This window comes from Leguminivora glycinivorella, chromosome 16, assembly GCF_023078275.1.
Source record: "Leguminivora glycinivorella isolate SPB_JAAS2020 chromosome 16, LegGlyc_1.1, whole genome shotgun sequence".
Taxonomy (NCBI): domain Eukaryota; kingdom Metazoa; phylum Arthropoda; class Insecta; order Lepidoptera; family Tortricidae; genus Leguminivora; species Leguminivora glycinivorella.
In genome coordinates this window covers 9,238,484-9,265,980 of record NC_062986.1, presented here as the reverse complement: position 1 = coordinate 9,265,980, position 27,497 = coordinate 9,238,484, and the positions used below count along the sequence as shown (strand labels likewise).

The following is a 27,497-nucleotide window of genomic DNA, read 5'->3' as shown; positions in this document are numbered from 1 at the left end:
AGTTCTCATGATGGAGTCAGGAGGTGGTCAACAGAACTGCTATTCTCCTCATCATAACCCCATCATGTTTGGGCTCATTATAAATATGTGGAAGGTCGTTAATAATAATAAATGTTTTATTAGGGTACCCCTACATGTAAAGAGGGGACAGATATTTTTTTTTATCTACTACTTTTTTTTTATCTGTATTCATATACATTCAATAATTTTTTTTTTAATCGGTCCAGTAACAACGGAGATATTGAGGAACAAAGATAAAAAAATTAAAAAAATAAATAAACATACAGACGAATTGAGAGGGTTACTAATGTATTACCGAAAGTTATTTGCCAGATTTTCACATCCCAAACAATGTATCCCAAAAATTTAAAAGGCAACTCATCATTTCCCAACTTATCGTGTGACATATACATATTTGCCAAAATAATGATATCCAAATAAATATTTAGACATTTCCTTACTTTGGCAATGTTCATTTTACCAAACTTCAATTAATCAAAATGATTAATTGCCAACCAATATTATCCCAATAGAAAAAAAGCCAAATCTAACATTTGGTAAAACATTTCTTGGGCATTTTTTATTTTAACAAACCTTGTTTACTCAAACCGAGTAGTTGACAAAAATATAAATAAACCACATTTACTTTGACATTTTTTTATATAACCAAATCTTAACGTATTCGAAATAAACCTACTTTTTTAGTAACATTTTGTGTGGGGGTCGCAGTTCTAACCTAACCTAAACCTACTTTCTTAGCAACATTTTGTGTGGGGCCGTAGAGATGGGCGGCGGGAAAATACCCGGGGTAGATATCGGGTATTTACCGGGTATTTACCCAATCTACCCGATATTTACCTTTTCTACCCTAATGGGTGGGTATAAATAAATATTGTAATAAAATGGGTCATAAATTGAATTTAATCGTGAAAAAATGTTTTCTTGGTATTGTATAATATATTTATATTTTATTAATATAGTTCTATAAACATATATCGAAGTATTTGTATTGAATAAGGAATTTGTTAAATATCATTGACATGCTTGTGTGTTTGTTACCTCCTCCTCCTAAACGGCTGAACCGATGGGGATGAAATTTTGTGTGCTTATTATAGTTCCTCTCAAGTAACAATTTCTGGTCCTATAGTGGTCGAGGACACCAAATTAAATCACACTAAATGGTCCTATAAATAGTCTATATTGGTACTGTAGAGCCGATTTGGCGCAATTATGCAGCCATTTAGTGATATAATAGGCCTATAGCAGTATCATCCGTGACGTTTAAGGTCTATAATGGTGATGTAATGATGACTATTGTGCTAATTTGTTGACATAGAGGACACAGTAACGCTATTATAGTATCAATTTATGCTATAGTAGCATTTGAGATTCCGTTATACAGGTTATTTTGTTGTATAATAGCAGTTGCCGTCCCTTTTAATGCGAAATTTCTAAAATAATTTAATGTGTGTAATATTGAACAAAAACTGTTCTAAACGAGGAACTTAACGAAAAGTGGCGTGTGAACTTGTGAAGTTTAGTGTCAATTAACATAATTTGGATTTCGTATACTTCCATCATTACTGCAAAAAGGTATGCGATGGAAATTTTACCGTTAAAAGAATATTAGTTTAATGGAGTATTTTAAATGCGCCCTCGATATAAACATGTTTTGAATAAAATAAATAAATATAATTTAATACAATAAAACTATTGGCACCATAGTTTCTACTATGGATCCAAGAAGTAAAACATACGCTTTTATAGTTCGACTATATCACTTATCATACGCATTCACTGCCATAAGCCCGCCATCGTGGACTCAATTAGGGTTGCATGAGAATTTAACTATGATCCAGTTTAACTTATAAGTTCTTTATATAGAAAACAATACTTGTTTTCAATGTTTTACTATAGAAAGATCTTTTAAACAGTATTAATAAATGTTGTTTTCTTTTTAGTATGACAAATCTAAACTACAATTGGTCGAGTTAATTTCTAGAAAAACACTGAAGGGAACCAGATACCGCATCTTTGGCCTGATTTCATAATTACGATGTATAAACACCATAAAGCAGCCTTTTAAGGTCAAAATTGTCATTTAAAAGTAATCGTTTTCTACTCTTATATATCTGATTTGGTTTATAAAACATATAGTAAACTCAGCTATAACGCTATTGTGTTTTAAAAGAGATACCGAAACCATTATTCAACAGGTCTGTGATATTTAAAGAGTCATTGTGGCGTATACGGCGATGAGATATAAAAGGCATTAGAAAACGACTATAACCTTTTCAAAGCTATATAAACGTATCCTGAAAACTTCATTATACAGCAAAATAGCTCTATAATGGTATTCATGTCACTACTATACTATACAGTGTTAAATACTATAGCAGTGTTTTCCAAAGCCACTATATCCCAAAATAGTGGTATAGTTAGGTTTTAAATCTGTTAAAACACTACTACTAAAAATACTATAAGCGGCTTGTTGGTAACCTTAATTGCGCAAATTGATTGCATAACAGTGATTTCTAACACCATTATACAGTAATATTGTTCTATAATAGTCATATTTGATCCTGTTATAGACCAGGCCTATAGCGGCTCTATAAAATGGTGATATAAACGTTTACATCACTTCCTAATAACACCTTTTAGCGGTACAAGCTTATAGAGCTAAAAGGTGTTACTGGAGGCTTTTATACGACAGGCGGTCACGCCGAAAACCTTTATACGACATCTATAGTAGCTTTTAGCGTCGAAAACCAAAATTATAGCACTAAAATGTTACTTGCTGTTTGTTTGGTAAAGCCTACTATCTAGCCGAAGTCCAGTATCTAGCCGAAGTCACATAGAAGGCATTATTACAGTCCGAATTCAAAGCAAGTGTTAATTAAAATCACACATGGACGTGGCGCTTGTTTAGCTAAGTACAAACTAAAGTATAAGTATCCCATAAATAAAAATAAAAAAAGTAACTGACCGGTCAAGTGACTTATTTATTGCACCCTTTCAATACGGATGCACCTACCTGGCGTTTTGCAAAGCTGTGACCTCATTGGCTAATGAATTTGAATTTGTCTGTCCACCGTGTTTAAGTTATTAAGTTATTTGAATACTTAGTGGGCCTAAAACATCTGGGGAATACAATTTTTTAATTGAATGTGGTAAATTACACATTATATATGGAATATTTGGAATCTCTGTTAACATTTTAATATTAGTTAGTCAAATATATATATTTATTTTAGTAGAAAAATATATTTCAGTCATGTAAATTAAGAATAATCTTTAATTTCATAGATTATTTTTTATACCCGCTCATTTGGGTAGATACGGGTAAATACCGGGTAGATTGGGTAGATATGGGTATTTTCCCGGTATTTACCCGTCAGCGCCCATCTCTATGTGGGGGTCGCAGTTTTAACCTAACCTAAACCTACTTTCTTAGCAACAGTTTTGTATGGGGGTCGCAGTTCTAACCTAACCTAAACCTACTTTCTTCGCTACAGTTTTGTGTAGGGGTCGCAGTTCTAACCTAACCTAAACCTACTTTTTTAAGCAAAATTTTGTGTGGGGGTCGCAGTTCTAACCTAACCTAAACCTACTTTATTTAGCAACAGTTTTGTGTGGGGGTCGCAGTTCGAACCTAACCTAAACCTACATTCTTAGCAAAGTTTTGCGTGGGGGTCGCAGTTCTAACCTAACCTAAACCTACTTTCTTAGCAACAGTTTTGTGTGGGGGTAGCAGTTCGAACCTAACCTAAACCTACATTCGTAGCAAAGTTTTGCGTGGGGGTCGCAATTCTAACCTAACCTAAACCTACTTTCTTAGCAACATTTTGTGTGGGGGTCGCAGTTTTAACCTAAACTAAACCTACTTTCTTAGCAACAGTTTTGTGTGGGGGTCGCAGTTCTAACCTAACCTAAACCTACTTTCTTCGCTACAGTTTTGTGTAGGGTTCGCAGTTCTAACCTAACCTAAACCTACTGTTTTAGCAACATTTTGTGTGGGGGTCGCAGTTCTTACCTAACCTAAACCTACTTTATTTAGCAACTGTTTTGTGTGGGGGTCGCAGTTCGAACCTAACCTAAACCTACATTCTTAGCAAAGTTTTGTGTGGGGGTCGCAGTTCTAACCTAACCTAAACCTACTTTCTTCGCAACAGTTTTGTGTTGGGGTCGCAGTTCTAACCTAACCTAAACCTACTTTCTTAGCAACAGTTTTGTGTGGGGGTCGCAGTTCCAACCTAACATAAACCTACTTTCTTAGCAAAGTTTTGTGTGGGGGTCACAGTTCTAACCTAACCTAAACCTACTTTTTTAGCAACATTTTGTGTGGGGGTCGCAGTTCCAACCTAACCTAAACCTACTTTTTTAGGAACATTTTGTGTGGGGGTCGCAGTTCCAACCTAACCTAAACCTACTTTTAGGTTTTTGGGCTATGTTTAGGTTTTCAAAGATTATTTGACTCGTCATAATTATGGTATTTTCGTCAAAAGTGTTTGTGGGAAGCAAACGTGTAAGTAGTTGTTAAAATCTGTTTGGGAAATGAAATTCGGTAAATGAAAACAATCATGTTAAAACACTTGTCAAAAACTGGTTTTGCATAGTGTGTTTTTAAGGAAAAATTTTTTTACTAAACAAACTATTTGACTAAATAATTTTGTCCAGTAATTAATTTGACGAAAGTAAAGTTGAGCAAACTTTTCTAGTCAAAGTGAAACATTTGCGAAATTAACAGTTGGGGTTATAAAAGTTGCATTACAACAGTTTGGGAAATTATCATTTGACGGATTTTAACGTTGTCAAATGTTATTATGGGAAAGATTGTGTTGACAAACGTGTAGTTGGCAAAATTCGTTTGGGAAATGAAATTCGACAAAAAAATCTTCGGTAAATTAAAAGGATCCCGAATTGAGAACCTCGCCTCAAATCTCTCAGATTTGAGGCGACGGTTAAAAAGTGACACATCATGAGCAGTTCCAATGCACCAAATGTCACTGTTCTGGACGTAAGTGCATGCTGTTCTTATAAAAATATGAAAGTCACTATAACTGTGATAATTTCCGAAAATATTATAAAAAAACGATCTTAGTAAACCCTTAGACTTATATTGACCGGGATATAGACCGTGATTACCTTTTTGATTTTTGTCGAGCTCCCGATATTTCGACGCAGTTGCATGCATCATGATCACGGAAAACTGACGAAGGCGGGTGGATGTTAAAGTTGTATAGACAGCGCGCGATCTACCCTCCTTCGCGCGCGTTTGCTGCGTTCACTTTCAGCGTTACCACTGGTCGCGTTCACACTCGATGGTCTGTCCAAACACACTACACTCACAGTGTCACTACGTTTGTTCAATTCTGACTTCACCGGCCAAAGAAGCCATTCAGAGAAGCCATTGAGATTCACAAATATAAAAATTTCAGTCGTGAGGATGGCTTCAAACTATCTAATGTATGGAATCCAGTGATTTGTTTGTGTAAAAAACTGGTGAAGTCAGAATTGAACAAACGTAGTGACACTGTGAGTGTAGTGTGTTTGGACAGACCATCGAGTGTGAACGCGACCAGTGGTAACGCTGAAAGTGAACGCAGCCGACGCGCGCGAAGGAGGGTAGATCGCGCGCTGTCTATACAACTTTAACATCCACCCGCCTTCGTCAGTTTTCCGTGATCATGATGCATGCAACTGCGTCGAAATATCGGGAGCTCGACAAAAATCAAAAAGGTAATCACGGTCTATATCCCGGTCAATATAAGTCTAATGAAAATAACCGTGAATCATTCAAAACTCTTAGTAAACCCTTATTCATTTTTAAATACCTATCCAAAAATATATCACACGTTGGGGTTGGAATGAAAAATGAAATGGAATGAAATCAGCCCTCACTTTACATGTAGGGGGGGGGGGGTACCCTAATAAAACATTTTTTTCCATTTTTTATTTTTGCACTTTGTTGACGTGATTGATATACATATTGTTACTAAATTTCAGCTTTCTAGTGCTTACGGCTACTGAGATTATCCGCGGACGGACGGACGGACGGACGGACGGACGGACGGACGGACGGACGGACGGACGGACGGACAGACAGACATGGCGAAACTATAAGAGTTCCTAGTTGACTACGGAACCCTAAAAAACAGAAATCACTATTAAACTATTCTCTAATTTCAAGTTCCTAACTAAAATTTTCCTAATAAAAAAAAAAACAAATTGATCCCGCTACAAACTTTCACCCCCTTTTTCCCTCTACTAGGGGTGTAAATTTTCATAATCGATTCTTATCTCTTCGAAATTTTGTTAATGCAATCTATACAAATTTCGACTTTCTAGCTTTCGTAGTTTCGGCTCAGCGGTGTTGGTTGTTGAATCAATCAATTAGGAAACCTGAATTTATATATGTACATGTAGACTAATACTTTTACTACATTCATATACCTTATTTACTACTACCATACCATGAATATGAAATTAAATAAAGAGTCCCCATATAAAATTCAAAATTATGTTATTAGCAATTTAATTCAAAACTATCAAGATTATTCGTGTCTGCGTTGAAACGCGCGTTGAGTTGCCGGTGCTCGCGTACCGAGCGCCAACGCCATCTATCGATGGCCGTTTCGTGAAATTGATGAGCGCTCTAAGGAATAAGGGGTCTTAAATACACATAGACATAGACATTTTATTAACACATAAACTCACGCCTGTCTTCTCAAAAGGGGTATGTATGCAACTGCTCAAGTTTCAGTACCACTCATAGCAATTACAACAGGGCTAGCGATGATTGGCGAGACAGTGTGTCGCTGCAATATAGATCACACGTCTTTTTTAAATTTCATTAATGATATAAGGGATAGTCTAGAATCTAGATCACTGCAATCAAAGACATATATAACTCCGTATAGACAGATAAAGTCTAAGAAAAAAACGTACTTCAGTACCATACAGAAAAAGGTACGGTGGCCTAGATGGCATTACACCTTTGGGGTACGCTCAGCTAGATGGCGCTAATATTAATATTTGACATTTTAAAACATATCAAGCTAAGAATATGGGCCAAATTGTCAAAACTGAGGTTCAAAAGTTTTAAGCCTGTGTCAAGAGATGGCAGTCTATGCACTGTGATTACACATTTTACTTCGACAATAACTCTACTCGATCCTCTTTGCTGCAATATAATCTCGGGACAAAATTGGGTTGAGAAAACGATTTTGTGATATCCAGAAATAAACCCACATCCCACAGTCGATCTCTACGAGACCCTCAGGATGAAAGGAATTGCTGAAATTCTTAACCCTTCACCACACAGTGGTGGTTAAATATACTCTTTACTTAATCCCATATATGCAAAATACGGTTCAAGGTAAAACGAAATCTTGCTAGCGGAATTTTTCACGAAAAGGAAGTCACGCAAGCGAACGCGACTGAGCGAGGAATCGATGTCTCATTCTGCAATGTACGAGTTTTTCTGACACTTGTGATTTATCCAGTAATCACTTCTAAAGATGTGGGAAATTTCTACTGCCTTCATTACTTCTAATCGAGCGTGGCGATTTTCGTTCCCGTGCAAAATTTGGCCTTAAGAAGATGGATTCCTATAATCTTTTATATTAGAGGAGGTACAGTCAATCAATTAGAATCCTAGGCCACTCTAGAACCCTGTCGTATTGACACCGACGTGTTTTATTTGCTATAGAAGTCAGTTTGACTTCAGGTTCTACGTTCTACAGTGGCCTAGGGTTCAGATTGGTTGACTGTACAATACTTTCTGAACTTTTTCTTTAGCAGTTTTTATTTTATTTTAAGATGGCAAAGAAAAATATATACGCTCATAGTGCAAGGTTGCCTAACCTGTCAAAGTGTGTGTCAGTTCTGCTTAACCTCTCAACACTGTGAACACTTATTTAGCTGCTTAGAAATTAATCTAGTATGAACACAACACATATTTGATGTAAATTAGACATCGTAGCAACACGTATTACCTTCATCGACAATCCTTACAACAGTTACAACATACTGCCATTAAAATACTTCTTGAGAAGTCTTGAAGCTAACAATGCTTCTAGTTTAACCCTTTCTCGGCTTTCTTCAAGGCAGGTCCCCCGCGGATAGTCGTCAATACAAAGATGTGAATCCTAAGATAGTTCTAGGTCCTAAAGAATAAGTATTTTTAAAGGAGATCTTTTCTAACAGAGTACGGATAATGCTGAAATTCGCAAACAAGTGTGCCTTCACGAAGCGTTAAGGAGAGGGCCTCACTCGGCTCGAATGTTTTAATATTCCCTTTCGTGTTTACAGAACAAACGGCCTTTGAGGCAGGTTCCCGGCGAAATTACAGCCTGGCCTACGTTGTCAATTTAGGAATTAGGACACAACAAGAAACGTACACGAGAATGGTTAATGTGCTTGCTTATTACCTACCTACATGTGTAAGATAGAATGGTGGCTAATTTACCGCCAAAAAGGTTATCCATTGCCATCAATTTACAAAATTTATTGAACAGTGCTGTATCAAAATCTTACCTCGTGTTTTTTTATCGAATGGATCATCAGCATCATAATTCACTTGATCAAGTTTTGAGCAAAGTTTCTTCTGTCATGTCTGGTTAGTGTCTGTCTAGTGGATTCTACGATTACAAGTTGGCAAAATAAAAAACTTCTTCTTCTTCGTAAATAATACGTTTATTGATTTATAATAAAATAACATCGTACGCAATATGTAACTAAATTATTTGGTTATAAAGCTTTTACACGAGTAACTACGTTTGAAAACAACTCTGTACACAATTGGCGAACCAATCTAATTTCGTCCCTCGATCTACGCGGTGTCCCTATTACGGAGTAAATGACAATGATTCACCAGTCATTTAGATAAGTCATTGACACAGTCGCTATTTTTATAGAAAGATCGTTGGCACTTTGCGAGCCGTACTTTACGTGTCTATTGTCATGATTTATGAGAACGTTTTGGTTGATCAGGAACTCGGGATTTCATTTTTATTGGACTTGTCAATGTTTTGAAATAGGTAAGCAATTTATGCTTTGAGAGATGTCGAGAGTTATCGTTTGTTTTGCTTATAAATTTGATGTATTTGCAACCGACAACCTACTTTAACATTTTATTTTCACAGAATTACATACCTATATTTAATTTGGGGTAGTCAACGAATTAAACCTTGTTGGATAAAATAAAAAATAATATGACTTATAATGTTTTATTCTTCAAACACAAATGAAAAGACAAATCTAACTTGTGTGTCCGTCTTAAAATTAATGGACCCGGCAGCTACCCGTTAATAAAAGAGCCCACAAATGAAAAACAATCATACTAAAATGTATTCTAGACTCGTTTTCTGTTTAAAAACGATGTAACAATAACAATGCGCTTTGTCAGAGGGGTGCAGTAGGTCGTAAATCTTGCGGTCCCAGCTGAAATTACACCGCTTTGTTTTCTTAATACGTAACTCAATAGTCTTTTGGTTAGTGCTGGCAAACGGTACCTGGTGTAGTATTCTGATTGCATGCGCAAGCGTGAGCAAAGTTCTTGGATGTCTTGTCAATGATAAATATACTCGTATATGTACAACGATTGCTGTTATTTTTGTGGAAACTTATTTTTTATGAAATAGGCAGAAAACGAGCAGACGAGCCGCGCGATGGAAAGCAGTCATCGCCGCCCATGGACACAAGCAACATCAGGGGTGAGGGGAGTCACTTATGCGTTGCCTACCCTTAAGAACCCCAAACACCTGCTTCTTGAAGAACCCCATGTCATAGCGCAAGGGGAACTTGTGTGGAACGTGTGCATGCCGCCAACGCACGACTTTCTGGCATTAGGTACGACATAGCGATAAGAAAGCCTAAGATATCCTTGAATTCCACAACGGAACCGTTAATGGATGCGAATCTATATGACCATGTGAGCACACGCAATGATCCACACCGGAGCAACGTGCAGAACCGCACCTAGAAGTGTTCTTAGTCGCAGAAATTGTATAAATAAAGAAAAAGCTGCCATATTGCCGTCTCTGTTGTCCTGTTATGTTTCATGGATTTGAAAGGGTCCAGCGATCGTTGCTGGTTGAAGTGGTTGACGATGAGCTCACGCGAGCCAGGCAAGCGACTGGAATGTAACCCCTGATTCTATAAACTTCTAGGGTTGCTAAAAGGTATCCTATTATTTTGTAAGTCTTTATGGAACGCAAATTGCTTTCTTTGAAGAGCGTTGCTTTCTGCTGTTAGTCTCTGTTTACGGTGAAATTTAATCAAAGGAACACTAATAGCGATAGAAATATTAAGTAGTCTCATGCTGGAGTTGTTACATATTCAATTTGCATTTTCATCTGGTTGTATGTTTACGTTATTTTTATGTTTAAAGATATATCATTTTACAAACACACATGCATACGTAATTATAACTAAATATTTACCTCTACTTATGTCTAAAAGGATCCATCAAAAAGATACATAAAAAAAAACTTTCAAACATTGTACCTACTGCGAAAGCACATATATGTAGTTCATACCTCACCTTTAGTTTACAAACCAATTACATCCAATTTAAATGTATCTATATGTGTTCATTAAGAGTACGGGTAAAGAACCTACAAATTACGAGCTCGCCAGACAATGTCGCTGTCTGTCAGTTAATCGCAAAAAGGGCGGACCGCGGAAGGGACACACGGAAAAACGGACAGGATTATTTTATCTGAGGAACTGGTAATATGTAGCCCCGTGGGCTCCTTACACGTATGTAGTATGTATTAATGTACTCAATTAGTGTATATAATTGTTAGTTGTTAGGTACTAAAACTGCATTCATTGTCAGTGGCTATGGCTAGGCACTCACAGCACTAGTGTAAGCATTCCTTTTGTTGTACCGTAAAGTGCATTTGTCAGCGACCGCAGGATTTAACTCCAGCACTTGTGGGCGCTAAGAAAATGTTTACTTTATTCCTGTCTACTTATAAATTGTGAACAAAATGTTTGTGTCGCTTACTACTTTCTACAACTTTCAACTTGTTTTATTTGCATGTTTTATGTGTAGTTTTACTCAACGTATATAATTTTGTACACTTGCTACACCGACATACATAGATGTCTTGTCAATCTCGTAAGCGTATCAGTATCGTAAAGCGACCGTGCCTACTTGTTGACGATGGAAGCCCTCAATTTAAACCGTTGCTTTAAAACGCTCTGGACCACTAGGCTATCGGACCACGGCGATAACCGTCCTAAATTATCGAAGAAAATATTTGAAAGACTGGGCATCTAACAAATTTTGTTCACTATGTTACAAGTCGGATACACCTAATTTAGCAATTCCCGTTAAGTTTGTACATTTGAATCACGTCTCCGATTTGGATAAAAATTCGTAGGCTGATAGAGTCCATGATGATGAGCAAGATCCACTAGGTTTCCCAAAATGTCCTAGGTTGATTGTATGAAACTTTCCTTTTTTGTTACCGAAAATGTATAGAAATCTGGTATGGATAGTGGTACACCAGAATTGTTAATAGCAAAAAAACTGAAAAAATCCAACGTCTGAAAAAGTGGAATCGAAATCCACTACAAACCTGAAATTACTAGTGGGCATAAAAGTACTATTGGCTTCAACAGTATAAATAAAAGTCTACTGCACTCAGAAGTGCAATTCGGATGGCCGCTTTAGAGTTACGGCCAATTTGGTGTCGATATATAACAACTTTTCACGAATCGCAGGTGGCGTCGACACTGCATGCACCGAAATGGATTGCACGTAATGCTCGTGTACTGCTGTTCCATTACGTTGTGTAGTACCAATCGCTTACAGATACCGACAGAGCTCGAGAAGTGCCATCTGTCATGTAATGTCGTATGTTACAGCCGGCAGGATTGTTCTTGTAGGTCTTGTAGGAATTTTAATAGATTTTTTTTTTACTTACTGCCTCTTTGCCACTATCAGGGGCCCATTTCTCAGAACTGAAAGTTACAAGCGGAAGTCTCTTTCCAACTTGTCATATTAGACATTGACTACCACTTGTAAATTGTAACTTGTAGCTTCGAGAGATGGGCCTTTGCTGCGCTCTTGACCATCTATACAATGTTGAGTTGAGTGTGCGTATGTACCTGAAAAAAACAAAATTGAAAAATTTACAAAACTATAATTGTAAGCACTCAGCAGTAATCTAAATACATATATGTATATGTATATAGATACCTAAATACCTATGTATAGATACCGTATATAATATATAATAGAGTAATTAAAATGAAACAAAATAACTATATAAAAACACACTAAAATCCTGCATGATAACACCTTTTAGACTGCTGGTTGGAATATTTGATAACTACCTGCCATGTGGGTACGGTGGCATATGTTCACATTTGAATTTTATGAGAAAATAAGTGTGATTCAGTTCAAAGAATCGAACAGGTAGTAGTGGCCAAGGTGGAAATTAGTTTGCTACCCTGTGACACATATCGACGGTGGAAAGGAAGAACCCCTTAAGCGACATTTAGTGAATTGTACAGGAGAGTGTTTCAAAGTTTTCTTTTTGAGAAAAAAAATCATAACTTTTTTCCTATTTGAAATAGGTAAATGAGTTCTTAAGACGATAATCTTATTTAATTTTTCTCTATTTTATGAAATAAACATTTACTCCAAAATCTTACAGGATCCTGAAAATGATGTCGCTTAATTGAAAAGGTCCTCAAAATATTCCCAGAAGAACCATTTAAGCGACATCATCATAGTACTATAAAACTCACTGAAGCCACTTACCTTCTTTAACTTGTCTCTAGATATTCAATTAAGCAACAGTCGCATGGGCAGTTAGTACGTGCCAATTTGAAGTGGTATACCAGAAATGAAGTGGCACTGAAGCTTTAGTAGTTTCATGTGCTCTGCTTACCCCTTTATGGGATACAGGCGTGATTTTATGTAGGTATACCAGAAATTTGAAACTAAATCGACACTTTTTTGTGAATTATAACGCTTTTATATTTTTTAAAATATTTCATATTATTGAAAAATTTAGAATATATTTGCGGTTAAAAAAACGCTATATTGTGCGTTTTTTAAGGAGAAAAATAAAATACTTAACGAAATTAACGTGTATTTTTATTTTAATAAAATAAATCTACTTCTAATAAATAACTCTTAATTAAGTATGCACTTTTTTGAGATCACAATCATTTTGAGTTTATAAATTATTAAGAATAAGTAGGTAGCTTACTTATTACATACCTACTGGCGTGTCTTGCGTGGGCGACGGTCGCGCGACCGTCGCCGTCGCGTCTCATGCTTCCGTATCGACAAGGTTTGATTTTGTATGCGTCGCATCGCCGTCGCCCACGCAAGCCACGGCGTAATACCTAGTCGAATCAGGCAGCGATCGGCGACACAACCGCCGCACTCCGGTGTTTAACCGCCCGCTCCGCTGACTGAAACGACCCACTGCATTCCATTGTATAAGTAAAGCACCATTCGCGTGAAATTCGCGCCAAAAATTGTTCACTGTACCGACATCAAATAGATTAGAACAACACTTTAACCGTTATCATATCATTTTCAGTCTTCACTTAACCGACGTATCGCATTTATAAAGTATACTTTAAGCGACAGGTTCGGCCGCGGTAAGGAGTGTCGCTTAAATCAATTAAATAACAACGTAATTTTTCGTAACATTCATTTAACCGACAACCGTTTTATTAAGCAGTTTTGAAGAACCACTTAAGTACAGAATTCAAGATATATGTGCCCGGAATAATCAATTAAGGGACATTACATCGGAAACGAACTCTTTTTAAAAATAGTTTATACGACTGTGGTAATATTGGAGTAGGTTTTAAGTGACACAGATAATATTTTATTCAAATTGTGTGTCGCATAAGGGGTGGTTTTTCAAATTCAGACCTCATTCGTGAATTACTTTAAGCGACATATAAGTCATCGGATCGCCGTGAAACCCAATTCAAACGACGCAGAAAAAAACGCTGATTCCAATGATATATATAACTCATTTTCGACCAAAATGTCGCTTAAGTGGTTCTTCCTTTCCACCGTCGATATACTGATTTTCACATGACATATGAGGAAATTATTATTTTAATAATTATATGTATTTTTTTGTCTATAATCGATAATGTAGAAATATAAATAATCTATAAGTTGTAATCCATGATTGCGTTAACATTTTATTTATAGTGACAATATAGTCATTGAACGGAAAATGCCACTATGATCCTCCATAATAGGGAACAAAAGTCCGTTTTCCGAATAGGTGAAAAAATATAGAACGTTCGATTACACGTAGTAATTTGCTACATTAGATCATCGACTCATCGTGAATACGCGACAAATTAAAATATTTGAACTGCCTGCCTGTAAGCCGTCTTTTTTTCATTATTCATTATTCAGTTATAAATTTCAGTGTACTAGTCCGCTGCCGCTGTAATGCTGTGTAAATTTTTTTGGATCAATAAAATAAATGAAAATAAAATAAAAATTAATGGTCTTACTCTTACGCCTACGTTGGAGTGAGCTCGCCCAGAAGATGCATGTTCACTCTTGATTTGAATGTTGCCGGGTTATATGAGCTCGGAAATATAGCAACAAGGCCCGAGTAGCCATTAAACAAGTCGTTGACATAAAGGCTGAATTATGATGATGAAGCCAAAGCAAATGACTAGTAAATTCTAATGCCTGTTGCGAGTAAATTAAACGTACACAATGCTTAGTAGTTACGAACACAAATTCATACTAAATACAATAGATTGAGGAAATGATAATAGTTGTCTGGCTATGCTAAGGCTCTTTTAGATTGTCGTTTATTTCTTAGTGATCTAAGTGATCTATTATTACATTTACTACATGAAAACTTCATTAGGTATATACGGAAGGCTAACCAATGTGTAACTGGTAGGTAAAGGTATACGTATAAAATACACTCAAACGCTTAAAATTCGTATTTTACTTATTATACCACATCATCAGTACAAGGCCAGAATGCCCGCGACAGAACACTTAACCTCCACCAAGCTACCCACAGAAGTGCCAAGAGGCGCTCTGAACCAGTAAAATCGTTTTGAAACTGTCGGCTGAATGTCAAATCAAGGAGAACCCAACTTTGTAAGAGAAAAGTTTTTCAATCAACCATCTAAATAGCGTAAGTTGGGGTAGCTATTATGTTCGCCGCTTCTGCTTTGGAAATGGTTGATGTTATTTTTGCTGCTTAATAGAAGTTTCGAAGTAACACGGAAGGTGCTAATTACTGTAACTTACTGCAGCGGACACTTAACTAAGAATTCTTTAGTTATTACTATTTTCACGTTTCACCCGTATATTTTACTTTTATGCACCGACGGCGACGGCTTTTCAGGAAGTTTTCTTTGACTTTATTTAACAGCGCCCACAACTTATACTATATTTTCGCTCTTGACATATGTAGTTAACATAATGTCAGATGTATTAAATTTTTTGTAACGAAAATGTACTGACAGTTAAGAATACGATACGATTGTGTAATAGACATCCGAGTCCTCGAAGGCTCCGTTTGAGCTGTCGGAGTAAACAATTTTCGCACAATGCAAACTTGGCAGCCAGGCAGGAAGTAGGTGCCCGCATCAAACGTCCAAACCGTATCTATCTGGTGACATTATTAGACACAGAAAAAATACCGATGTAAACATGTTATATAGCACGCCTAACGAAGACATTTAACTGTCCGTCGGCGGAAATAATTCGTGTATAGGCGAATTTTGGCATAGTTGTAGGGAATGGTGTTCTAATCCACATACTCAAAGTACTGATGGGTGGAGCTAACGGGTGGAGGGGGTGTAAAGGTCCCTTTTTTTAGTTTTTCGCGAATAACTCTTAAACTGTGGCACATAGCAAAAAATGTTCTGAAACACAAGTAATCTTCATAAAATTGTCTACAAAAAAGTCTTATACACTTTTTATCTGGGACCAATCGTTCATGAGATATGGAAGGGAAAAGATGGACAATAAAGGAATAAACTCATTTGTTTATGAACAATACGTTTATTCTTATAGAGACGCGGTAGCGTGTCAAGCCAGGTTCAAGTAACAAAAGTAGCAAGCAGCACCGTGTGTAATATTACACGAACCGTTTGGAGCCACATTTGACCCCCTTCTAACTCAAAAACTATTTCACATAAACGTGTTATAATGCAACGTAAAAAGAAACCAACGCGCGTAGTAAAAGTATGAGCTATAAGCGCTCCTCAATAAGCCCGGTACTAGCAGCCCGCCTTAGTGCGTTTTCACATTATCCGATCCGATATCGGATGTCGGAAGGATTTCAAAGGCAAAAATTCAAGACGGCGCCTTAAATGTACGGGATATCGGTCCTACTTCCGATATCGGATCGGATAATGTGAAAACGCACTTACCTCGCGCGCGCGCGCAGCCCTTTATAAGCCACCGCGCGGCCGGCGCTCGCTCATCCCAGTCGTCCTCAAAACGTCGACGTAAGACCGCCCCACAAGGATGGGGCGCGACCAGATACAGCCCTCACAGCGCCCAGCGCGGAAGGGGCTACTCACAACCCAGCAGGGGTGTTGAACGACATTACAGCAGCGCTCGCTCAGTTTGTCTCGCGCAGCGATCCGATCACATTGTAGCTGACTTGACGAGCAAAGCATCACGACCGCCCGGTATTGCTTTGATGGGATAAATTCATAAATAAAATTCCTAACTATCTTCCGTCTCTACTTCGACGGGAGCTCCGTTAGTGCATGCTCCCGAGCATACACCACAGACACTGGAGCAGGCAATTCCTGCTTTTCGGCAGCCGCATCGCACCCCACACGGTGCTGCTTGCTACTTTTGTTACTTGAACCTGGCTTGACACGCTACCGCGTCTCTATAAGAATAAACGTATTGTTCATGAACAAATGAGTTTATTCCTTTATTGTCCATCTTTTCCCTTCCATATCTCATGAACGATTGGTCCCAGATAAAAAGTGTATAAAGACTTTTTTGTAGACAATTTTATGAAGATTACTTGTGTTTCAGAACATTTTTTGCTATGTGCCACAGTTTAAGAGTTATTCGCATCGATCTAAACTACCTAGATGCACCATCATGGCTTAGAATGTGTCCGCAGCAAATTGTGCTTGAAAATGTTCTAAGCACAATTGGGCGGTCAGTAGCGCTTCATCCGCCGTGTCGGCAACATGCCTAAGTGCTCCGTAAAAAAGTGCAAAAATAACACCTTATATACGTTAAAAAAGGATGACGTATCGTATTTCCGGTAAGTAATTGTTAATAATTTTATAATGTTATGCATTTGTGGCCAAAATGGCTTCCTAACTTACTAAAAACATTTATTTTCTAGAATAATTAAAGTAAATTCCTTGATTTGGTCTTACGCAGTTTGTCTCTTTCTCTCGCGCTATACTAGTAATGAGCGGACGGCGACAAAAGATGGATGAAGTGGAACATAGTTAAAAATGGAATGATGGAGTCGCTAATTTATATTTTTTGTAAAAGAAGCCTATTTCATATTATTAGTGTATGTATTTATTTATTATTATGGACCAATAAGTCTGAAATAAATGATTTCAATTCAATAATATTAATACATATCTTATAAATTACTTTAATTATAAAAAGAAACAACCCGGGAATAGCAAATTTGTTTTTAAGTAATAAAAAAGGTTTTTATTCCAGATTCCCAAAACAAGACGTCGAAAGGGAAAAATGGCGCAAGATTATAGCTGAGGAGCGGAGAGAAGATTTACCCACACAAAGCTTTGAAAGAAATTACGTAGAATAATAAATTAATGTCATCATTCAATTCTTCTTTGTTTTAATAGCTACTTAATTCATATTCTCCAAGTGCACCATCCCTCAGACACACCACATACAATCCCTCAACTGTTTACCTTCACATAATCGCTACACATACACTCACTACACGGACACACACACATATGTTATATATATTAGACGACCGGTCTGGCTCAGTCGGTAGTGACCCTGCCTGCTAAGCCGCGGTCCTGGGTTCGAATCCCGGTAAGGGCATTTATTTGTGTGATGAGCACAGATATTTGTTCCTGAGTCATGGATGTATCCTATGTATATAAGTATTTATTTATCTATTTAAGTATGTATATCGTCGTTTAGTACCCATAGTACAAGCTTTGCTTAGTTTGGGGCTAAGTTGATCTGTGTAAGGTGTCCCCAATATCTATTTATTTATTTATAAACATACATACATACACACACACACACATATATATATATATATATATATATATATATATATGACGGCGCTTCGCCAGCGCCATCTTTTAGATTACGGTGGAACTAGATTGACGACTCTCAGCCGTCGGTCTGGCGGAGCGTTGGGTCGATGGTTGGCGCCGCCATGTTGAATGTCAGAATACTTTTGATTTTCAACGAGCGCACCACGTCACCGACGAATCGCTTTTGTTCTGCGTAATCTTGCATCATTTTTGATTGAAAGTGTTTAAAATTAAGAGAATAAGAGATTTCCTATCTACCAGTGTCTTTATTTTGTGGAAAATCGTTTTGATTAGACATTAAATAGCATATGATTGTGAAGTGAGTTATTCTTTGGCTATTTCCTAATAATCCACCAAACCTTATCACTATGGGTGATTCTAATAAAGGCGGGGAACCGCCTACATCAGAAGTGCGAGAAATCCCGCCCGAATTGCAGTCTGAGAAAAAGCCACCAGATGAAAATAGTGCAGTGAAATTTTTAAATAACATGGAAGCGCTATTTACCCGCATGTTGGCATCACCGCAGGCTTCGACTATTGGTTCTAGCTCTCAGACCGGCATAGTGAAATTAGTGCAATTTAACCCTGAGGATGTCGACGCGGATATAGAAGGTTGGTGCAAGGTTACTGAACTTATTGTGAAAACAAAGTGCCTAGAAGGTGTAGATTTGCTGGTAGCGCTCACGAGAGCACTAAAAGGACGTGCAGCTACCTGCCTAACTAAATTAAATTTGAACGATTTGACATGGGAGTCAGTAAAGCAAAGATTGATGGCTCAGTTTTGTCGACCCAAGTTATCACAAGACTACTTTGACGAAGTTTTACGTTTTCAAATCGGGTCCAAGGAGACTGCACCAGAAGCTGGATTACGCTTGTGGAATATGATCGAACGAATTCCTAAGACACAATTGGAAGAAGAAGCGATAACTGGTTTTGTCATATCTGTATTGTGCCAAAAGGATGGCATTATACGTCGCGAATTGAATGCCCATGCTATTACTACTAAAGCTCAGCTTTTCAGAATCTTAGGCGGCATTTCAATTAAGCGACGATTCGACGCCACTGAAACTCAAGAACCTGAATCGAAGCGACCACGTACAACAGATGCTAGATTTCCTGGCAAATGTCATTGGTGTGGCATCTCTGGACATAGACAATCTGAGTGCAGAAAGCGACGAGCAGATACTTCTGCGACCTCTAACCAACAAGATGCTTCAACTCCGGCGCGTACTTCCGAGAAGACTTCAACAGTAACTTGCTACAGCTGCGGGAATCCTGGACACCTAGCTACGCATTGTCAAGAAAAGAAGAGCACTAGTAAAGTTGCTGAAAGGAAGGAGGTCAACCTTTGTGAACAACGACTGTCGAGGGGTGTCTTGAGGACGTCGTCCGGTGAGCCAGTCACTTTTTTATTTGATAGTGGATCGTCTTGCTCTTTAGTGAAAGAAAGCTTCTCTAGTAAAATTCCAGGTACTGTGCGCAATGATCTCGTTTATCTTACGGGTCTCGGCGGTGACATAAAATTTTTCGGCGGTGACATAAAAGTTCTGACACACTAACTGCAAGTTCCGAAACCAATACCGCAGAATCGGACACTCTGACTGCAGGATCAGATACGCTAAGATTAAGTAGTTCAGATACACTAACTGCTAGTTCAGATACGCTAAGTGATCACCCTGATCATGAAGTTATCGAGCTTGAAGTTGAGATTCACGCGGAGCAAGACAGTCTTTAACTATTAGGTATGTTTAACGTATCAAAATGTTTAATAAGTTTCTGACGCGTGTGACCTGATATGTCTAATACTTTCGTATTAGTTACTCGTATGTGAAGTTGGTTGTATCAATGTCGTCCGGGCCATGCAGCTTCAAGCGGCTGGTCGTAAGGACACATGTGATATGTCAAGTACATCTATGTTGGTCATGTGGAGATGGTTAAGAGACAATGTCGTCCGGGCCATGCAGCTTCAAGCGGCTGGTCGTAAGGACACATGTGATATGTCAAGTACATCTATGTTGGTCATGTGGAGGTGGTTAAGAGATAATGTCGTCCGGGCCATGCAGCTGCATGCGGCTGGTTGTAAGGACACATTTGTCTGGTCTTGCCATTAATGATAACTGGTCGAAGGGACAGTGCCGTCCGGGACATGCACATGGGGCTGGTTGAAGGGACACACTCGTCCGGTCCAAGTTATTGCAAACATTTCGATGTTCATCTAACTGCATCGTCCGAGCCAAACCCTCACGATCGGGTTGGTTGATAGGACATGTATATTGTATACTGATTGAGATTGTGAATGTTGCTTGCTTGGATATTGACACAATGGTGCCATCCGGTCCATGCGTGGTCGAAGGGATGCACGTTTTGTCTATTATCCGACTAAGAAAATTGCTTAAATAACAACTGCTGGTCAGGTTGGACGAGCGGTCCAGCTAAGTTACTGATACTTGTTCGATTGATTTTGTGATTGTTACAGAACTGCAACACAAAGCGCCCGAGGACGGTCGCATGTCAGTCCGGCCGTGACGGCGCTTCGCCAGCGCCATCTTTTAGATTACGGTGGAACTAGATTGACGACTCTCAGCCGTCGGTCTGGCGGAGCGTTGGGTCGATGGTTGGCGCCGCCATGTTGAATGTCAGAATACTTTTGATTTTCAACGAGCGCACCACGTCACCGACGAATCGCTTTTGTTCTGCGTAATCTTGCATCATTTTTGATTGAAAGTGTTTAAAATTAAGAGAATAAGAGATTTCCTATCTACCAGTGTCTTTATTTTGTGGAAAATCGTTTTGATTAGACATTAAATAGCATATGATTGTGAAGTGAGTTATTCTTTGGCTATTTCCTAATAATCCACCAAACCTTATCACTATGGGTGATTCTAATAAAGGCGGGGAACCGCCTACATATATATATATATATATATATATATATATATATATATATATTTAAACAGTTTTTCGCAAAAATACCGCAAATTTCCTCATTCTCGCCTTTCATCTCATAGCGCGACTCCCATGATGCCTCTGTCCATCCTCGTTCCCAATTTAAAAATGGCGTTTAGATTGTTGCAGCGCGAACGAAATTAAACTTATGTTGGTTGCAATAAGACGTAGATTTGTTTAAAAATATGCACACCTGCGATCTGCGGTCATAAAATTTTATGGCTTTCGCGATGATCACATTCATTAATGTCATAACCGCCAATTGCTTGCATTTGAAATTGAACTCTAAGTACTAAGAAATAACGTTGTTTTTGTAAAAAAATTAAAGTAGTTTTTACTACATTGCGAAGTTTTCGTTTGTCAACTAGACGCACACATTTGCAACTAAGCGATCGGACACTTTTGAGTGTCGAATTTGTAGGCGATAGTGTATCTAGGGAAGTTTAAATCGATGGTTATTCGCGAAAAACTAAAAAAAGGGACCTTTACATCCCCCTCCACCCGTTAGCTCCTCCCCTACCCATCAGTACTTTGAGTATGTGGATTAGAACACCATTCCCTACAACTATGCCAAAATTTGCCTATACACGAATTATTTCCCGCGAGATAGGCTTCATTGAGTGTGCTAATAGGCATTTCTGTGATCACGTATTCTTGTTAAGGCGATTGATCTTTTGTTTAATGGTACTGATTCGCACGCAAGGCCGAGAGATTGCAACTATGCGGGTATTGTTTCTGGCTCCCATTTAACTAATTGAATCCTTATCTCGTATCTGATTGAACTCTGGCAGTGTATAAAAATTTAAGCTCTGTAGGAACCATAAATTGCCTGCAAACAATTGCGGATGGCGTACATTGTCCTCAAACAAAAGGTAAACACGAGTCCCGACCCCAACCGGCGACAGTCGACACGGGACGACTCCTTTGTGTCTAAACAACACAATTACTTACAGCAACATATTGGACAAATAAGAAAATAGCATGTGGCAAAAATTCAATATTCAGTCCAGATCCGCCCACTTCCAATAATATCTGCTGCTTTCAAATAAGTCTGTCTTTCTTCGGTTTATTTGAGACCGTTTAACAGGTCGGTATTTGTCAAAGACTGATTTGTATCTTTAGAAAGCGCTGATGCATTTCCAAGAGATGCAGATAGCAACAGGTCAACGTCTTTAGCCAGAAATAGAGCGCATCGGCCGGTGGCCCGTGTATTTCGTCGCCTCCGCTTAGCGATTCGGTCCGGCATCTCATTAATATGTCAACAAGGTTATCAATATACGTTCAATATTCATGTTTACATTGGAAATTTTAAGGGAGAATATGAGTGTAGTAATCACTGTATCTGCGGTACCATGACTCGGCGAGGGTCAACGGACGCGACCTATTTTTTCACAAGTGGGTGGCCCTCTTCTCAATTCGATTCCAACAATGCCTCGTTTACGATCCTCGACCGAATCGAATACCTACTCTATTTGAGTGCAGTTAGCTTAATACTTTTACTGTTAATGGAATCGGACGCGAGCTGAAACTGAAACTCGGAGCATGGTCAACAAACTGGTTTTAACGTAAAAGCAAAAACGTCAATTGAATTTTACATTCAATTTGTTATTCAAATAAAAAGCCAGTATACTATAGTACTCATTTGTACATAATTTGACATGCATACGCATTCATACAAGTAGATAATCAACATGGTTACTGCGTAGAATGAGTAGTGTCTTTAAGCAAATCTGGATACACCACTCTTTGCTCAATTTCCTCCTAAGCCATTTTTATCACGTCGTCCTTCAACCGAGATAATCAAGCCAGTGCCATCTCATATCTGCGGTGCACAATGTACACAGCTATAAATTAGCCTTATCTAGACGTTCAGTGACTCTGTTTGCGATCCATCATTGTCGCATGGGCTCTTCTAATATTATCCATGTACAAGCGAAAGTAAATTGATTCACAACGCAACAATTTAGCGGTTCTGTCATTGACCATCTCAATGTTGTCACATATGTGTGATGCGTGGCGTGATTGATGCCAAATGAATCATATTTATAGTTTATTAAACCTACACTGGATTTTTGCGGAGCGACCACCGGTCTAAAATATTATCCTAGAGATTCTGTCAACCACCTGGGCAGCGAATCGTGCAATCGTGGTTAGTGGTTAGATATTAATCCATCATTCAGCTGCACGCGTAATGTAAAGTTGAAAAATACCGATTTAAACTTTCACGAGTCCCGTTTACAATTTTAAATAGAAAAGTACCTATTTAATAAATAATACTCCGATAAATCCTATAAATAGTATTAATTTATATGACCTACCTAGACTGTTACAAATTGTATTCATATTACCAACAACATGTTAGAAGATTATCACAAAGGTTTCCTGCACCTTTCCACTTCCAGTAAGTATTACTGGTTTGCCATAAATCTGAGCGAAAACCAAAACCTCGGAGAAAACTTCTTCAGTATCCGGCTTTACGGAAGGCGAACTAACTTCCCAACTTTACACTGAAATCTATTAAATTTAAAGAGCTTTGCGCCGTTCACGGCCCCTTAGACTCAACTCATATCAGATTTAGTCTGCCAAGTGAACCGATATCATCAAAAGCCTGAATTTAAAAGGCTTCCGTCTGGTAAGGGGAAAGAAAACAAGACCCGGACATGCCTTACAAAACCGTAGCGCCTATCTTAAGGTAGATACGATTATGTCCCGTGTGACAATATGCATTGTTATTGCCTTTTAATAGCAAAACTGTTAAGTACTTCTCTGGCGCAGTGACTAATTATGTTTTTGACCTCCGATACAGCTACTCGACACGGATATTGGTCTTGTGCTGTTTCTCATCAGTCGATAACCTAGCTTCAATCTGCTTCTACTGATACGTTGTTCAAATCAATTCCTAGCAAATAAATTAGCAATTTGCGCAATATTATATATACGCCAGAGTGGACTGATTGAAACATGATATGTGTACACACAATACACACAGATGTTGCGCTTTAGGTACAATAGCCTGTTTGAATATTGATCATGATTGACTGCCACGCCTCTTGTGTATGTTTAACCCTTTACCGCATAATAATTTCGCGTGAAAAAGAAAACCAAAGCACTTGAAGACAATATAGAAATAAACTTTTTACATGAAAAACAATGTTGTCAATAAATCATTTTACGTGAAAAATCTGGAAACAATTGCGGTCTTTGTTTAGGCAAAAATAACATCTGCATTTGTGGCAATTAATATATATGCGATTTCAGGCTACAATGTTTGTAATACGATACCTAAACTGTAAATTTTAAATTGTTGATTTTTTTTTGGAAATAGATTATTTTTTATTTTATTTTAAAACACTTTAAGTAAAATAATATATGTACGAAACACTGACTGCATGAAATTCCATATTTGTCAAACTCACAAAAAAACCACTAATGCATACAGTTCCACATTAGTCTAATCTATTTTACCTATAACGCATAGTGTTCCATTTTAGGAACATACTTTACCGACATCATACATAGTAATTTAAATATAAATACTTATGCGTTTTACCATAAAATCATGCGGCATCCATTGTTTTAATAATTACTACTTAAAATATATTTATTACACTGAATACAATCACGAAAATCGTATATCAAAGTTGTAGATCGCACTTGCAACTAAAAATTGCCGAACGTCGGTAGAAATGAAAACGTTTCATGGACCACTGACTAGATAGAAGTCATAACGAGTACAGAAAATGTTCCGTAGTATGCATACTTTCTACCCGGTAGAAGTTGAGCAAAACAAATGACATTTCAATTGATTTACGATGAAAATAACATTACGTTCCAAATTTGGAACCATATGCTAAACACCCGCCATGTCCAGCAAACTTCACCTAAGAATTGAAGATTAGTAGGTACCTAAATCTATTCATAAAAATATAAGTGTAGTTTTAAAACAAAGGCGTTATTAATACCTTTATTATAAATCGAGCTGTACGAGCAGTAATAAAAATTATTCTAATTGTAAGGCCTAACAATGGGCTTAAATTCGCTCCTTTCATAAAGGACAATGCGAGCGCCGAAAACGTACAAAGGAAGAGTTGTCGTGTAAAAAATGTTCATTTCCCCAGTTCGCATCGGGCAAACAAATTAAATTCCTTCCTTCCATAACGCCAGTTTGCAATGCGCGGGAAATCGTCAAGAGATTTGTAAAATTGCATCCGTTAGAGAACTTACAGAAACGTCGCGCTTTATTGACAACCGACGTGTTGTTATTAAAGACTGGTACATTAGGAGCATATGTCGATGACATTTTAAAACGTGTAGAAGAAATATATTGGATTTACAAACGAAATCTTATCTCAGACACGAAATATAAGGCTTAGTGGAGCGGGTTCGATAATCAGTGAGATGAGTCGCAGAATACAGATGGGATAAACTGCCGTTGGTAAATTAAAGGTGTTCCAAGCTAAATACCTCAACTCCTATAGACCGTAGACCTTTGCGTTGAACACGAATTGCTTGCCCTAAACTCCCTAAAGTGTCCTGACCTACGCTTATGAAAGTTGTACCTTGATACATACATGTTGAAATAAAAAGGACCAGCTATACTTTGTTTAGTGAATTTTGAGGTCATCATTAAACAAATTCTATTATGGGACCAATGCTGAAATCGCTACAACAGAATCTGAGACAAAGCAAGTTTGTTTATAAGAATAAGAATAAGATTAATTAATTAATTAATTGATGTGACATCAGGTCCGCCATTTGTACCTTTTATATGTCATAAAGTTTAAAATAAAACAATATTAACATGAAAATATGTATAAGCAGTCGACTTCTGGAGCCACAAGTGCGGTGCGGAGTACTGTCTTATAGAAAAAATACCTGTAAACATTACATCATAAAACAAACTATAAATCACAAACTTGCAGAATGCCGATTGTTATGCTCAGGTTACAGACAACTTGCAGAATATGAGACACTGTTGTATCAAAAATGTGCAAATACGGACAGTAGACGGCAAGAGCAGGGCACGTCCCAGCCATCGCCAGTGCCATTCACAACCGGTTATTGTATGCAAATATCATGGCGGGACATTTTTCATGCAGACTGTATTAGTATTCCCGTAAGCTAATCGCTTGCATCTACTTGATCTATAGGTATCTATAGTATCAGGCGAGTCTAAAACTAAATCGGCTATATGTATTCTGTTAGTTATTCACAGTCATGAATTGGTAATTAAGACAAGGGTATGATACCTCAGAATGGTTAATGGCATTAGTCTTTAATAAAATATCCACTAGGAATAAACGTTCAAAATACAAATGAAACGATAACTCAACAATACCGGAAACTGTTTCGGAAATTGTCGATGTAACAAAAGGTGATTTAAAATTATATCATGATAGTTGCAGACACGCAGTACGGTTATTAAATAGTAAGTTAGGTAAGTATTTATATTTATACTTACATAAGTATAATTTATAATAATGTACATAATACATAACCCTTGTAAAACATCTCCACTTTCCAGAATTGCTGTCGACAACTTCTGTGCGCTATCGACTATTATTAAGCGTTATTGATTTTATCACGTTAGGTTGGCTTGGCATCGAACAGAACCTAGGCTATGAAAGTATGAACTTATAATTATTGCCAAGCACGTAACACTGGCAGGTAACACGACTAGCCGTTTAATCTCTCAGGTTGGCATCCCTGGGCTTTATACAGTTCAGACGTTCAGGCTCCGTAGCGGAATGGCATTTCTGCGATGCGAAACGAAATCGAAACGCCGCAGAAGGTAGTCTGGCTCTGTCGCGCCAATACGCAAGAGCGATAGAGATAGATAGCTACGAAAGAGATATTATTGTGAGCGTTTCGTGAGCGTTTGTGCATTCGGCTACGCACACAGTTTCGCGGATTGGCGGGAATGCGGGCAAAGGGGTTAAATGCACGTTTCAACAGGATGTATTAAGCGGTGCGCTTTCAGAAACTGTAACAGTTTTAATGCGGCAGTTCATTATAATTCATCGCGTAACTTTATCTCCGGCTTGCATTTTCTAACATTAAAAACAAGTATGTATGTAGATAGTCAGAGTAGCGAAATGTTACAGTTGAATTTTCGTCATATAGTTTTAATAAAGGATAACACAGTTTCCAACGTAACTTTTTATGACAGCTGGAATATGTTACTTCATAAAAAGATGCCATGAACGCTCCTCCGCCAAAGGAACTTAATAAACTTTTCGCCAGTTTTCATGCATCAAAGCTGAAAATTGGCTCTCCTA

General features: G+C 37.8%; 2 protein-coding genes across 2 annotated transcripts in view; one reads left to right on the top strand and one right to left on the bottom strand.

The window, feature by feature from the left end:
• The window catches only part of LOC125234359 (dystroglycan 1), a 176,975-nt gene that overhangs the window by 100,594 nt on the left and 48,884 nt on the right, over window positions 1–27,497 (bottom strand).
• On the top strand, window positions 18,302–21,100 carry LOC125234361. The gene is made up of 2 exons (XM_048140551.1): window positions 18,302–19,665; window positions 20,750–21,100. The coding sequence occupies exons 1-2, from the start codon at window positions 18,642–18,644 to the stop codon at window positions 20,797–20,799; spliced, it is 1,074 nt and encodes a 357-aa protein (XP_047996508.1). The 5' UTR covers window positions 18,302–18,641; the 3' UTR covers window positions 20,800–21,100.

Bases quoted from the DNA above. Each gene is read 5' to 3' on its own strand.
- LOC125234361 (XM_048140551.1), top strand. From the start codon at position 18,642: ATGGGTGATTCTAATAAAGGCGGGGAACCGCCTACATCAGAAGTGCGA. The intron at 19,666-20,749 runs GTGAGCCAGTCA...TGATTGTTACAG, and splicing joins TGTCTTGAGGACGTCGTCCG to AACTGCAACACAAAGCGCCC.